We start from the raw sequence: 13002 nt of genomic DNA, 5'->3' as shown, positions 1-13002 counted from the left end.
TTTCCCTAAAATATTGGACCCAGAGCTACAAGAAGGGATCTTTTGGAATCTTTAGACACGGATGGTCAGTGAACGAGAGAAGGACCGTGAGAGCAACACTTGATTCAAAAAGCAGGCTAGTAGTTGGTCTATACAACTGATTTGTAATGTAGCACCTGACACATAGAAGGTACCCAAATTCAGGCCACACACTTGTGCCCTTAAGCACACATACCCTAGTGCCCTTTCCCCAGGTGGTGGTCAGAGGAACCAGGCCCTGAGCCTGGACAGTTTGCAGGACCTGAGAAGCGGGAGGGAGAGTCAAGGATAGTTTGATTATTTCTTTCTCCTCTTTCACGCAGAAAGCCCATTTCCTGTGTGGAGCTGGAGTATGTGGTCCTCTTGACACTACGGGCTATTCAGATGTCTACCCCTCGGCTTGTTGGGAGTCGGGAGTGGTAATCTTGACAACAAATAGAGACACAGGACCAGCCCTGTAGCCTGGTGTGTAAGGGAGCTGGATCCCACATGGCTGACTGCAGTGTGAGTCCTAGCACCAGAGGCTTGGAAAACACACTAGGCATATGTGTGTGCATGCCCCAAATCCTGACAGGATGGAGAAATGGAGAAGGGATTGAGATCATGCTCCACTGGGAGGTGCTTCCTCCCACTCTAGCTCTCTCTCTGTCTCTCGGGAGAGTGCATGTGCATGTACAATTAGGAAAGAAAAAAAGGAAATATGGAAAAGAATATCTACTGAGAGGCTTCCGTGGGCAAACTATAAAATTAAAATGTAAATTAAATTGCCCCTTCCCCAATCTCATGAACGGTTTGGGCTTTCCCTTGCTTTGAAATAAGTGTCTGTTTTGCATTTTTAAACCTGCCCTCTCATCCTGAGAAAGGTTTTCATTTCAGAGCCTGAAATTTTTGTCTACTTTTCAAAAAGAAAACAGTAAATCACAGAGATTAGCCAGTGTAAATGTTAAGTTATAAGTTACATTTCAAACTGTGAAAAACAATTATTTTAGAGAATAAAATAAAGCCTGAAACTAAAGCTCTGTCCTGTGTGTGAACCCACGTAAGCCAAGAACTCCGAAGCTCTGGGCAATGTTTCCAGTCAGCACTGAACATAAAAAAGTGTTTAACCACAATCTTGGCCCTGGCACATATTTTAAATGACGATGGAACCAATCACACTGGTTCTAACAGTAAATAACTATCAGCAATTCAGAACATAACACCTCATTACCAACACCACTCTCCCTGCTTGGTGGCCAGAAGGCCAAAGTGAAATTTGTGCCTCCAAAAATATATTTTTGTGGGGGAGGATTTTGCTATAGGGTGCATGCGCTCCTCAGACAGACAGAGAGACAGAGACAGAAAGTGGGAAATCACCCCCCATGGGGGATGGCCCCACTGCAATCCCTTCTCCTACATTCTCCTCTCAGGATCTTGGGAATACATACACACATACAACTGGCGTGAGTTTAAGCCACTGGGTCCGAGACTCTCGAACCACGGTCGACCACATGGGAGTCCAGTGACATAGCTATTACGCCAACTGCTGGTCCCAATGAAAAAAAAATTTTTATTTTATTATTTTTATTTATTTATTTAATTCCATTTGTTATCATTATTATTTTACAATTTTACCAGATAAAGACAGAGAGAGAGAGAAAGGGAAAGTGGTAAGCAAGCCACCAGATTCGGGACTCGAACAGCAGTTGGCCCATGTGAAAATCCACCCCTTTAACCACCACTACTCCACCAGCTGCTGGCCCCAAAAAATATTAATTGCGATTTTTGAGCCTTTTCTGTTTCTGAAAGGAGCTGAAACTTGGATGTGACAATTATACCTAGTTCAACCGTGTATAAGACACTGCAGAACACACATACTTTGTCAATAAATGTCCAGATTATAATCTGAGAACCTAAGAAGCCATATGATGTGCTTTCTTTTTTCTTTTTTTTTTTGCTATAGGGAGTATGCGTTCTGGCTTTCTGACATAGAAAGCAAGAAATCACCCCCCAGGGAGAATGGCCACGCCACTATCCCTTCTCCACTGTCCTCTTGGGATCTTGGGCACACATGCACACGTACCTGGCCTGAGTTTAAGCCACCAGGTCCGGGACTAGAACCGTGGTTGACTACATGGGAATCCAGCGACATAGCCATTACGCCAACTGCTGGTCCCTGATGTGGTAAATTAAAGGCATTCTGGGTAGGTGAGGAGGCTATGGCTGAGCTCACAAGATGGCAAGTCTCTGAGAGCCCTTCGGTCCACTCCGATTTGAAGCAGTATCAGCAAAGGTGAGGAGCAGACGGGACAGTAGTAAGGCTATCTTGGCCACAGACCAGCACTGAGGGAGGCTCCACTTCAGAAGGGCTGGATACGGGGTACTGGGTAGAGAAGAGGTGGCAGCACAGGATACTGGAGACACAACCACGTCGAGAGAACCAAGTGAAAGGGAGAAACCTCAGGGATGTGACTCAAATGGGATCTCCTTAACAATGTTGGAGGGGTTCCAGAGGAAAACAGAAACCCTCATGCTTTCCTCAGCCTTTACATAACCAGTATGTTTCTTCTGCCCAGTTTCCAGGAACGTATCAGACACATCCACAGTTTACAGAAAGCACAGGAGATCCCTGTGGTTACTGTTCACACATCTGCCCACAGCTCAACTGCCACTAGTGAACAGTGTGAGCTGCCAATCAGTGCATGCACCTGTCTGCACCCCTGAACTCACCCATCTGCTGGTAGCATTCCAACCCTTGAGGAGAACTGGCTGCTGAGGTCACTATTCCCGCTACCTGTTTTAAAAATTAGGTGGGGGTGGGCCAGCGGGCGTCGAAGAGGTTAAGAAGGATGGAGTCAATGTGACATACGATGACTGTTCAGGCAGCTCTGACCCAAAAAATATTTTTCCCTCAAGTATCTCATGTTCTGCAAGAATTTTCTATTAAACAAAATGCATTATTAAATAACTGTTTACTGTTTTTATTCATCAAAAAAAAAATAAGTGCAGGCCATCAGGTGGCAAGATGTTAAGGCAGCTGGATCTCATGTGGTTGACTGTGTAGTCTGATTCCTAGACTCGGCACCTTAGAAAAGATTCCAGTTGTGTATGTGTCCAAAATTCTGAGAATGGAAGAAAAGGAATTATGGCGTGGCCATCCCCCTGGGAGGGTATTTTCTCACTTTCCCTTCTCCACCGCTCGCTCTCTCCAGTGAGCAAACACACCAATAGCAAGTAGACTTTTGAAGAAATCTTTTTTGGTGGGTGAGATCCACTGAGAGATTCTCATTAGTTTTTCCCCTGTGTTCTAATCTGATGGACTTTGATTTAAATAACTTGTAGAAGGAGCTGCAAACACCCCCTTTTTGGTCTTACCTGGATTTTGGTTGCTGAAAGATGTTTGTTCACTCTCTCTTTCTTTGACAGAACCTGGTGGTGTCTTCTAAATTTATCTCCCTCATTATTTCCAAATACGTCTGCTTTCACTTTGGGACCTCTGTTGGAAGAAGGTCCGGGGTGCCATCTCATAGCTTCTTAAAGCTCATAAATTGAAAGTCTTACTTACAAAGAGACCCGACCTATATATTTTCAGTGGTACCAAAAGGCCCACAAGCCTCAATCTATTGCTTACTAATGGAAATTCCTCAGGCTTACTAATGGAAATTCCTTGAGGATCACAGCACTATATCCATGTGCACACATGTTATGTGGAAAAGTTAACTGATTAATCCATTTTTTCCCCTTTGACAAAGCAAGGAATGAATGAAACAGAGTTTAATTGCAGGAAACAATCCAGGGCCACTTGGTGGAGACCCCCAGGAAAGGCTGGGCATGAGCATTACCAAGTATCTTAAGGGAGGCAAGGTTGCTCCTGAATAGACCAAAAGACAGGAGGAAGCCCGATCTACCCCGTGCCTTCAGCTGCTGTTCTTCCTGAGGGAGTTCTCAAGCAGTGTGTTAACATCGGATCGAGGCGTGCATAAAGACAACTGGAGGAAGAGGAACTTCATTTGCTACTGCAGGAACACATTTCAACAGCTCTTCTACACAAGGTGCCACAGGCTCCTGCTGGTGTGTTCTCTGGTCCACTTCAGGGAAGGGGCCTCACTCGCTCAGTATAAGTGATGTGTCTATGAAAGCTGGCTCATTAAAGGGGTTAAAGTTCTTAAGTTACCTTTTAAAGAAATAGAGATGCAATTCACTTGGGTTGTTGAGAGTTCAGGAAGTTGAGGAAGGAAAGGAGTACACTAGGTCAAACCACTGCAATGCTCTGTGAAGCTGACCCTCACAGAGGGTTATGGGTTCGTGTCCAGAGACCTCCCTGAGAACTCCACGTAAGCACCATGTGGACTGGCTGAGGCTACAGAGTCAAGATCCTGTTGGGGGTGTTGTTTCTCTTTCTTGCTCAGGGAAGAAATACATACAAGAGTTCAGAAAGCATTTGTAGATTTTTAAGCCACATTTTTATTTGTTATCGGTATCAGCGAAGAAATGTCTTAAAAAGAGAATCAAATCCTTAGGTTAACTGTAACATTTTCAAGGTAACTGCATTAAAAAAAAGATATTATTTTATATCTCCCTGTACTGTATTACCCTACGACTGTACATAAACTTCTGCATTTTAAAGCACTTGACACTTACAAAGTGAAAGGTGTTGAAATGCTAGGCAAAAATTGGCCGAACATTATTATTTTTGGGGGGGAAGATTTTTCCTCCTTGTGCTTATTGTCAATCTACCAACATTCTCAAGTCAAAGTTTCTGGAAACTCTCTGGAAATACTCTGGAAACTGTTCTGGAAAACCTCACAGTAGACAAGGGCTAAGTGCAGACATAAGCAGCTCCATTTTATAAACAAAGTTTCGACCTTCCATTTTATTCCACTGAACTTCTTTGAACGGCCCACGAAGATGACTCCATTTGCTGTCTTGTAAAACATCACTTTTTGGAAGGTCTTTACACTGGTTCCGAGGAAATTGAACCATAATCTTGCTGCCACTTTCAGGTCCATTACGAACTGTGAGAAAAATCAAAATATCTATATGCTCACTCTTCAAACCGTAACACAACCAGGATAAAACCCAGAACTTCATTCTGTGAATACAGAACCTTATCTGCCATGAAACTTAAAAATATTCTTGTTAAAAGCACTTTTTAGTTTCAACATGCTTAAATTTTTTAAAATTTGTATGTATCAAGGTGGTATAAATATTCATAAACCATTATATTATGAAATTATACTATAAAACTACACTATAAAAATTAGGCAATATAAATTTTGGCTTAGGAAAAGTTGAATGTCCCATATATTTTCAAGAAATTCCCTACTCAAAAGAAGTACATTCAGGCCAGCAAGTAGTAAGATAGTTAGGATGCTGGAATCCCACATGGCCAACCATGGTTCAGATTCCAGATCTGGTGGCTTACTTTCTGACTTTTCCTCCCTCTCTCTCTGATGACTATAACAAGCTAAAAAAATAAAGAAAGAAAGAGAGAGAGAGAAAGGAAGGAAGAAAGTAATTCTTTTTTAAAAATTATTTTATTTAACTTTATTCATTCATTCATTTATTTATTTCAATTTGACCAGAAAGGGACAGAGAAAGAGAGAGACAGAGAGAGCAAGCTGCCAGGTCTGGGACTCAAACCATAGTCAGCCATGTGGGAGTCCAGCACCCTTAACCACCAAGCCACCTGCCAGCCCCAAAAGAAAATAATTCTTAAAAAAACACATTCATTTATTATTCAATGATTCAATGAGCTAATACATCCCTAATACATAATGAAACTCAACCACTGTGAATGAGGACTAGGAAGGATGATGGAAAGATTTTTTAAAATTATTTAATTTTATTTCTCATTATTATTTTTAAATTTTTCTACAGAGAGGAATAGAAAGAAAGAGAGAGAGAGAAATCAAGCCACCAGGTCCAGGACTCAAACTGTGGTCAGGTATGTGGGAGTTTAGTGCCTTTAACCAATGCACCAACTGCTGGCTCCAGAAAAGATTATTTTGCGTGAAGAACTTCAAAGGAGTTTGTTTTTTTTTTATTTTATATTCCTTCATTTATTTTAATTTGACCATAGAGAGACATAGAGAGTGAGAGAGAGGGAAAGTGAGAAAGCAAGCCACCAGGTCCAGGACTTGAACCGTGGCCAGCCATGTGGGAGTGTCCAGCGCCTTAACCACCCTGCCACCTGCTGGCCCCAGAGGGTTTTTTTTTTTTTTTTTGATAGGGTGTTTTTTGCTATAGGGCGTGTTTACCTGCTAGAGTGACAGAGAGAAACAAAGACAGAAAGCAAGAAATCAACCTGTGGTGGGGAGGGCCATGCCACAATCCCTTCTCCTCCATTCTCTCAGGATTTTGGGCACGCATGCACACATGTATGGTGTGGATTTCAAGCTACTGGGTCCAGGAATTGAACTGTGGCTGGCCATGTGGGAATCTATGCCACCTCCTGGGCCCAAGAACTTCAGGTTTTAATGAGGTCTTATTACTCAACAAAGAAAAGGGTATTTTGGAATTCCTAGCAGGAAAAACCCAGCGATGACTAAAATGACAGATTTACAAATTATAATCCTATGGGAAATGTTTCTAACTGACCAACTGACCAACTCCTTCACCATGGTTAAAGTATTTAGAGCAGGTATCAGAAAGAAAAAGATCACACTAACCGTAAACACTCTGAATGTCAGTGTAAGCTAGATCGAGCCTGTATGATTGCCTATCTCAGTGCTCATACATGAGTAGTAGGTACTTAATAACTCTCCACACTCTTCCAACGCATTACCATTTTGGGGACCAGATATTCCTCCCGAGTTTGCAAAGTATATTTTTAAAAAGTTTTTCTCCATGAAAAGTTTTGAGCTGCAGAAGTAGCAATGCTGATGCTTTTCAGACTATCTTTTAGAAAGATGTGCTGTCAAGCTAAACATGGATCTTTATATGAAGGGAATAACCTCTTGTTGTAAATTGAGAATAGCTAAACACTTAGGTGTAAATACAGCACTGGCTCACTCAGCAGAGACACAAATTACTCTGACATGTTAATTAGGAAAGCTAACTGCTGAGGCTAAAGTCCCAGTGGTTCCTTCTCCTTACCTGAAATAGCGTAGTCGCCACTCGGTGAAGCCACCGTTATGGCGGAGGCATTGCCGATGCTCTCTATGGGCCCAAGTCCCACATGATTACTGAAGCTCAGGACCTGCCAGCCCATGACCTTGGCCAGCTGCTGGACTGCATGCACCTGATGCTGCGACATCTGTGAATAAAAAAGGCAGTCAGCACGGGTATTTTCCTTGTAGTGACTTGACATCGTGATCATGAAGCAAATTTTTATTGGGGTTTTCATGCCTAGCACAGAAAACCTATCCTATATTTGAGGAATCTTCCTCTGTTTTGCTATTAAGGACAGAGAGCAGGGCCTTGTCTTCTAATACAAAAGCTAAAATAGTCTGGCATTCACCTTTCCTGTCCACTGGCTGCCTGAGCACGGCCACATCTCCTAAACTTGGCCAAGTGGAGAGTCCTGCTTGGATCACTGCATGGGAGCAACATTCAAAGTAGCAGGTATGCTGGCCAGCGGATGACACGGTGGTTAAGGTGGCTGGACCCACTAGCTTGAAAAACACTAGGTATGTGTGCGTGTGTGCCCAAATTCCTATAAGGAGGAGTAAATGGAGAAGGGATTGTGGTGTGACCATGGCCCATATGGGTGCTTTATAACTTTCCCTCTCTCTGTCTCTCCCCCGTCAAAAATTAAGTATCAAGTATACTGAGTTATCTTCCATCTTCCCTTTAACTCCACTCTCCACCTTCCTCTCTGCCCTAGGCAGTTGTCCTGTATGGTTATGTTAATAGCTTCTTAGGTCCTCTGGCTTCAGGGCGGGTTCAGGTAATGGGAGCTAGCCAATGCAGTCAACAGGAGAGTAAGAAGAGAATGAGGTCAGGGTTTTTATTTCCCCTTCGTACCCTTCCTGTAAGGTTGTCTAGGCTGGTTGTATCTCTCGACAAAAAGACACTTGGGCTTCTCAGGGTGGCCTGTTCTAAGGACTCTGTTCTTTAAGGTTCCTATAACTCGCGCTTACCTTAGCCTTGGACTGGTGACTGTTGTGCCCCTGGGGCCTGGTTATCTGTCTACTCCCTCCAGCAAGTGACTATACTATCCCTGGGGGCTCTCTTACACCCACACTGTAGGCTCCCCTGGGCCAACAGATAGAGTGATAGTTAAAGTGCTGGATCTCACGCAGTCAAGTCCCAGACATGGTAGCTTGAAAAAAACACTGAGTGAATGTGTGTGCGTGTCTAAAATTCTGAGAGAAGAATGGAAAAGAAGGAACTGCAGTGTGGCCATTCCCCCGGGAGGTGATTTATCACATTCTCTCTTTCTCTCTGTCCAGTGAGCACACACTGCCTGTAGCAATAAATAAACAAATAAGCCCTCGTGATCCGATCTTTCTGAGTGTCCACTTCCTTCTTGTTAGGACCCTGCCTGATACACAGGGCAATACAGAATGAACTCGACCACCAAAGGAGAGGGCAGCACAGGGCTGTTCCCCTAGCTGTGGTTCTTATCATCCCACTTCCTTTGATCTTCATCCATTTGCAATCCTTGTTCCTGAAACTTGCCATGGACTCTGAGAGCTATCCCACAGCATTCTGATAGTTTTGGATTTAAGCTTAATCTGATCAAAGCTATTTTGGATGTAGTCAGCAAAGACCTCGCAAACCTCACGTTTTTCATTTACTTGGCACCAGAGCAGCAAATCAGTACGTAAGGTTCTTGCTTCTGGGATACAGAGTATGTATGTGTGTGTGTGTGTGTGTGTGTGTGTGTGTGTATGTGAAAAAATAGTACCTTATAATAAAATTTCAAAAATCTACCCTTTCTTGGGCTGGCTCCATGGCTTAGTGGTTACGGGAGCTGGATCACACATTGACTATGTGGTCCAAATCCAGCCCTGGCAACTTTAAAAAAAATGCTGGAGCGTGGGGGGAGAGGTGGCGTAGTAGTTAAGGCACTGGACTTTCACATGGCCAACTACAGTTCAAGTCCTGGATTTGAAAGATTGCCTTCTCACTTTTCTTCTCTCTTTCTCTGTCTCTCTCTGGTCAAATTTAAAAATAATAATAATAAATTAAATGAATAATTCTTAAAAAAAAAATGCCAAGTATGTGTGTGTGAGCCTCTACAATCTGTACAAGATGCAGAAATGGAGAAGAAATGACTGTTGAAGCATGGCCACTTCCCATTGAGGGCTGCTTTCTCTCTCTTTCATCAGTGCATGTTCTCCTGGCAAATAAAAAAATAAATAAAAACTACGTTTTCTCTCACAATTTTTTTTGAAAATTTACTTATTATTATTATTATTATTTTAAACTTGTTATAGGGCACGTGCACTCACCAGAGACAGAGAGAGAGGGAGAGAGAAAAAGTGAGAAAGTGAGAAAGTAAGCCACCAGGTCCAGGACTCAAACAGCGATCATGCCCCATAAGTCAGTATATTTCACTGGTAATCACAACTCCACAAAAAAGGTAGAAAGAGGGAACCAGCAGTTAGCGTAATGGCTATGTCACTGGACTCCCACGTAGTCGACCGCGGTTCGTGTCCCGGACCCGGCGGCTTAAAACTCACGCCGGGCGCGTGTGCGTGCGTGCCCAAGATCCCGAGAGGAGAATGGAGAAGGGATTGCAGTGTGACCATCCCCCCTGGGGGGTGATTTCTCGCTTTCTGTCTCTATGTCTCTCTCTGTCTGTCAGGCGAGCGCACGCGCCCTACAGTGAAAATCTCTCAAAAAAAAAAAAAGGTAGAAAGATACTTTACTTTTTTTTTTTTTTAAACAGATAGAAAGAAAAGTCTAGAAATCTGACCAATATCAATAAACCAGTTTTGTGGTTCAGTTAAGACTAGAACTCAGTGGTCTCTTAAAATGAGGAACTCTTTCTTAAGGCTTCAGATTAAAAGATTTCATTTATTATTATGGGTTTTGGTCATTATAGTTTTATATCTGATATCCCTTTCTCTAATTTTCTTAGATTACTACTTCTCCACTGTCACAAGATAGTGAAGAGGTGATAAACCATGGGAAACATGAGAAAAAAAAATTTACTAGTCTCAGCACTGGTCCTTCATCTTCTTTAACATTTTCTGGGACTTGAACCCGAGTTGTTTGCCATGTGGGATACAGTCGCCTTAACCTTCACGCCTTCTGTTGGTGCTGGTCCTTCATCTCAAACACAGACTAAGTAGAAACAATTCTATTTTATCAACACTTTTAGGTGGCAAAACATGCATTAGAAATTGAAGTAGTATAGGGACCAGCAGGTGGTGTGGTGCTTAAGGTGCTGGACACTCCCACATGGTCGACCATGGTTCGAGTCCCAGAACCGGTGGCTTGCTTTCTCACTTTCTCTCTCTGTGTCTCTTTCTGGTCCCATTAAAATGAATGAATGGGGGCCAGCAGGTGGCATGGTGGTTAAGGGTGCTAGACTCCCACATGGCTGACTATGGTTCAAGTTCTGGACCTGGTGGCTTGCTTTCTTGATTTCTCTCTCTCTCTCTGTGTCCCTCTCTGGTCAAATTGAAATAAGTAAATAAATAAAGTTAAATAAAATAACCATTAAAAAAATAAAATGAATGAGTAAATAAAATTAAATAATTCTTTATTAAAAGAAATTAAAGTGGCATAAAAAACTATTTTCTTCTTACGTAATTTAATTTGATACAATTGAACTCCTTACCTAATCTGGTCTTTCAGCAGTGATAAGAGGGAGGGATTTAAGACTTGTAGTTGGCGACTTTACCTGAGACAGAAGGAAGTCCTGTAGCTCCTGCTCCTGATGAGACAGTGTAATCACTCTTCCATCTCTGTGTACGACCCGGATCTGGTCAACTCCTATATTCAACTGCAGCTGAATAGACCTTTGCAGACACATATATTAAAAATCAGAAATGTTCAAAATTATCTTATATAATTGCTACAAACATTAAACCTTAATGTTCTGAAAAAGAAAACAGAAGACACTTTTAATAACCTACACCAACCTCCATGGGAGAGAGGGGCACCCTCTGAGTTCAGCTGGGCAGTCAGATACACCCAGGACCAACCATAGTGACATCTGGTCTACGGGAGTGGAGAAGAGGAAGCATGGCTTGCCAGCAGGCCAACACCAAGTGCCCTTTGTCCGTGGCAGTCCTTGCACGGGACGTACAGCTGCGTGCACAGCAGCAGTGTAGCAGGATGTGATCCATACTGGGGGTATGTGGTTACTAGCTAACTATTCATTGTAGGTTGTGAAGGCAAATTAAGTAGACTCCACCTACTGCTGGGAACAAAAACCATTTCACTCCCTTCACAGACACAGCCTGCTGTCAGCCCCATGTTCAGATCATAATCATGACTGAATTAGGACCAGGATCATCACCAGATCAGGAGAGTGCTCCAAAATGGGGTCTGTCTTAGGCACAATATGGAATGTCTAGGTGCTAAGGTAACGTGCCCTTATCACTCCAAACACGATTACATGTGCCACAGCCGCTAGACAGGAACTAAAGTAGAGCCCGGAGCCTAAGGAGGTGAGGAAGCTCTTTGTTCAAGGGTGGGCTTTACTTTTTACCATAGCCTAAATATGTGACGTTTATCTAGTACAAATTTCTACTACACATTTGGACATTCTTATCTTTCATTCTTACACCCTATAACTGATATAATTTGATGAGGTGTTACTCCACCCTAGCAAACAAAAACCTAAAACTTGATAATAGTCACTTAGCAAACATCAACACCTACAAAGCAATATAACAGATTAAATGCAAAACTTTCACTGTTAATACTTACTTGCATATTTGCTCGTAACCTTGTGATGTGATTAAAACCTTCACACTAGATTCATAAACGTCATTAATATTTGACCAATGAGCCTGTATCTGAGGGTCCTCAATGCGACTTGCTAAGCTGTCAATGGTTGCAGCAGTTCTTGAAAAGAAGTTAACATTTTAAAAAAGTCACCATATGAAATAAGATTACAAATCACTCATCAATTTTATGGGGATCTAAAAACTACATGAGTACTTACTTTTCAAACGACTACCACCTGAAAAACAAAGATTCTAAAGGGTGGAAGGAAGGACTTCTAAGACCCTCTTAGGTCACACTGATGTGCTGGTCTCAGCTCCACATTACAACACGCTCGTCACACACATACTCCTGATCATCACAATTTATGATGAGCTAAGACCCTTTAACCCCATCCAGTTTCTCCCAGTCAGGAAGCTATTAAGACACATCTCAGGGACCAACCAAACAAAAATCATTCATAAACACCAGTACGTGAGCTCTGGTAACTATTGACTGGGGGCACACCCACACCTAGAGCCATTACTGTAATGGAATTATTACTTTTTAAAGAAACTTGGGACCAACAGTTGGCATAACGGCTATGTCGCTGGACTCCCATGTAGTCCACTGCAGTTCGACTCCCAGATCCAGTGGCTTAAACTCACACCAAGTACGTGTGCATGTGTGCCCAAGATCCTGAGAGGAGAATGGAGGAGAGAGATTGTGGTGTGGCCAACCTCCCTCGGGGGTAATTTCTTGCTTTCTGTCTCTGTCTTTGTGGCCAGCGCACGTGCCCCATAGTTAAAAAAAAAAAAAACCCTCCAAAATAAAAGAAACTCATACTTTGGGGCTAGCAGCTAGCAGGGTGGTTAAGGGACTAGACACTCCCACATGCCCAATCATAGTTCAAGTCCCAGACCTGGTGGATTGATTTCTCACTTTCCCTCTCTCTGTGTTTCTCTCTGGTCAAATTAAAATAAATAAATTAATGAATAAATAAAATCAAATAAATACTTCCTAGGGGAAAAAAAAAGAAACTCATACTTTAATTCTATTTTCCAAGCACTTTTTTTTTTTTTAATTGAGAAAATTTTTGCCTTTTTTTTTTTTTAAGAGAGTTTTTTGGGGGACCAGCAGTTAGTGTAATGGGTCAGTCGCTGGACTCCCAAG

At 42.5% G+C, this 13002-nt stretch overlaps 1 protein-coding gene across 1 annotated transcript in view; it reads right to left on the bottom strand.

Annotated features, from left to right (window-relative positions):
• Positions 1–4441: 4441 nt before the first annotated feature.
• Positions 4442–13002, bottom strand: part of MED17 (mediator complex subunit 17) — a 31726-nt gene continuing 23165 nt past the window's right edge. The window contains 4 exon segments of the mRNA XM_006162564.3: positions 4442–5012; positions 7096–7255; positions 10799–10916; positions 11833–11970. Of these exon segments, the coding sequence (XP_006162626.1) occupies positions 4801–5012; positions 7096–7255; positions 10799–10916; positions 11833–11970 (628 nt within the window). The 3' untranslated portion in view covers positions 4442–4800.

The sequence above is a fragment of the Tupaia chinensis genome, unplaced genomic scaffold, assembly GCF_000334495.1.
Source record: "Tupaia chinensis unplaced genomic scaffold, TupChi_1.0 Scaffold140218_1, whole genome shotgun sequence".
Classification (NCBI taxonomy): domain Eukaryota; kingdom Metazoa; phylum Chordata; class Mammalia; order Scandentia; family Tupaiidae; genus Tupaia; species Tupaia belangeri.
The sequence above is the reverse complement of the archived record's forward strand: the minus strand, read 5'-3'. Positions and strand labels throughout refer to the sequence as shown.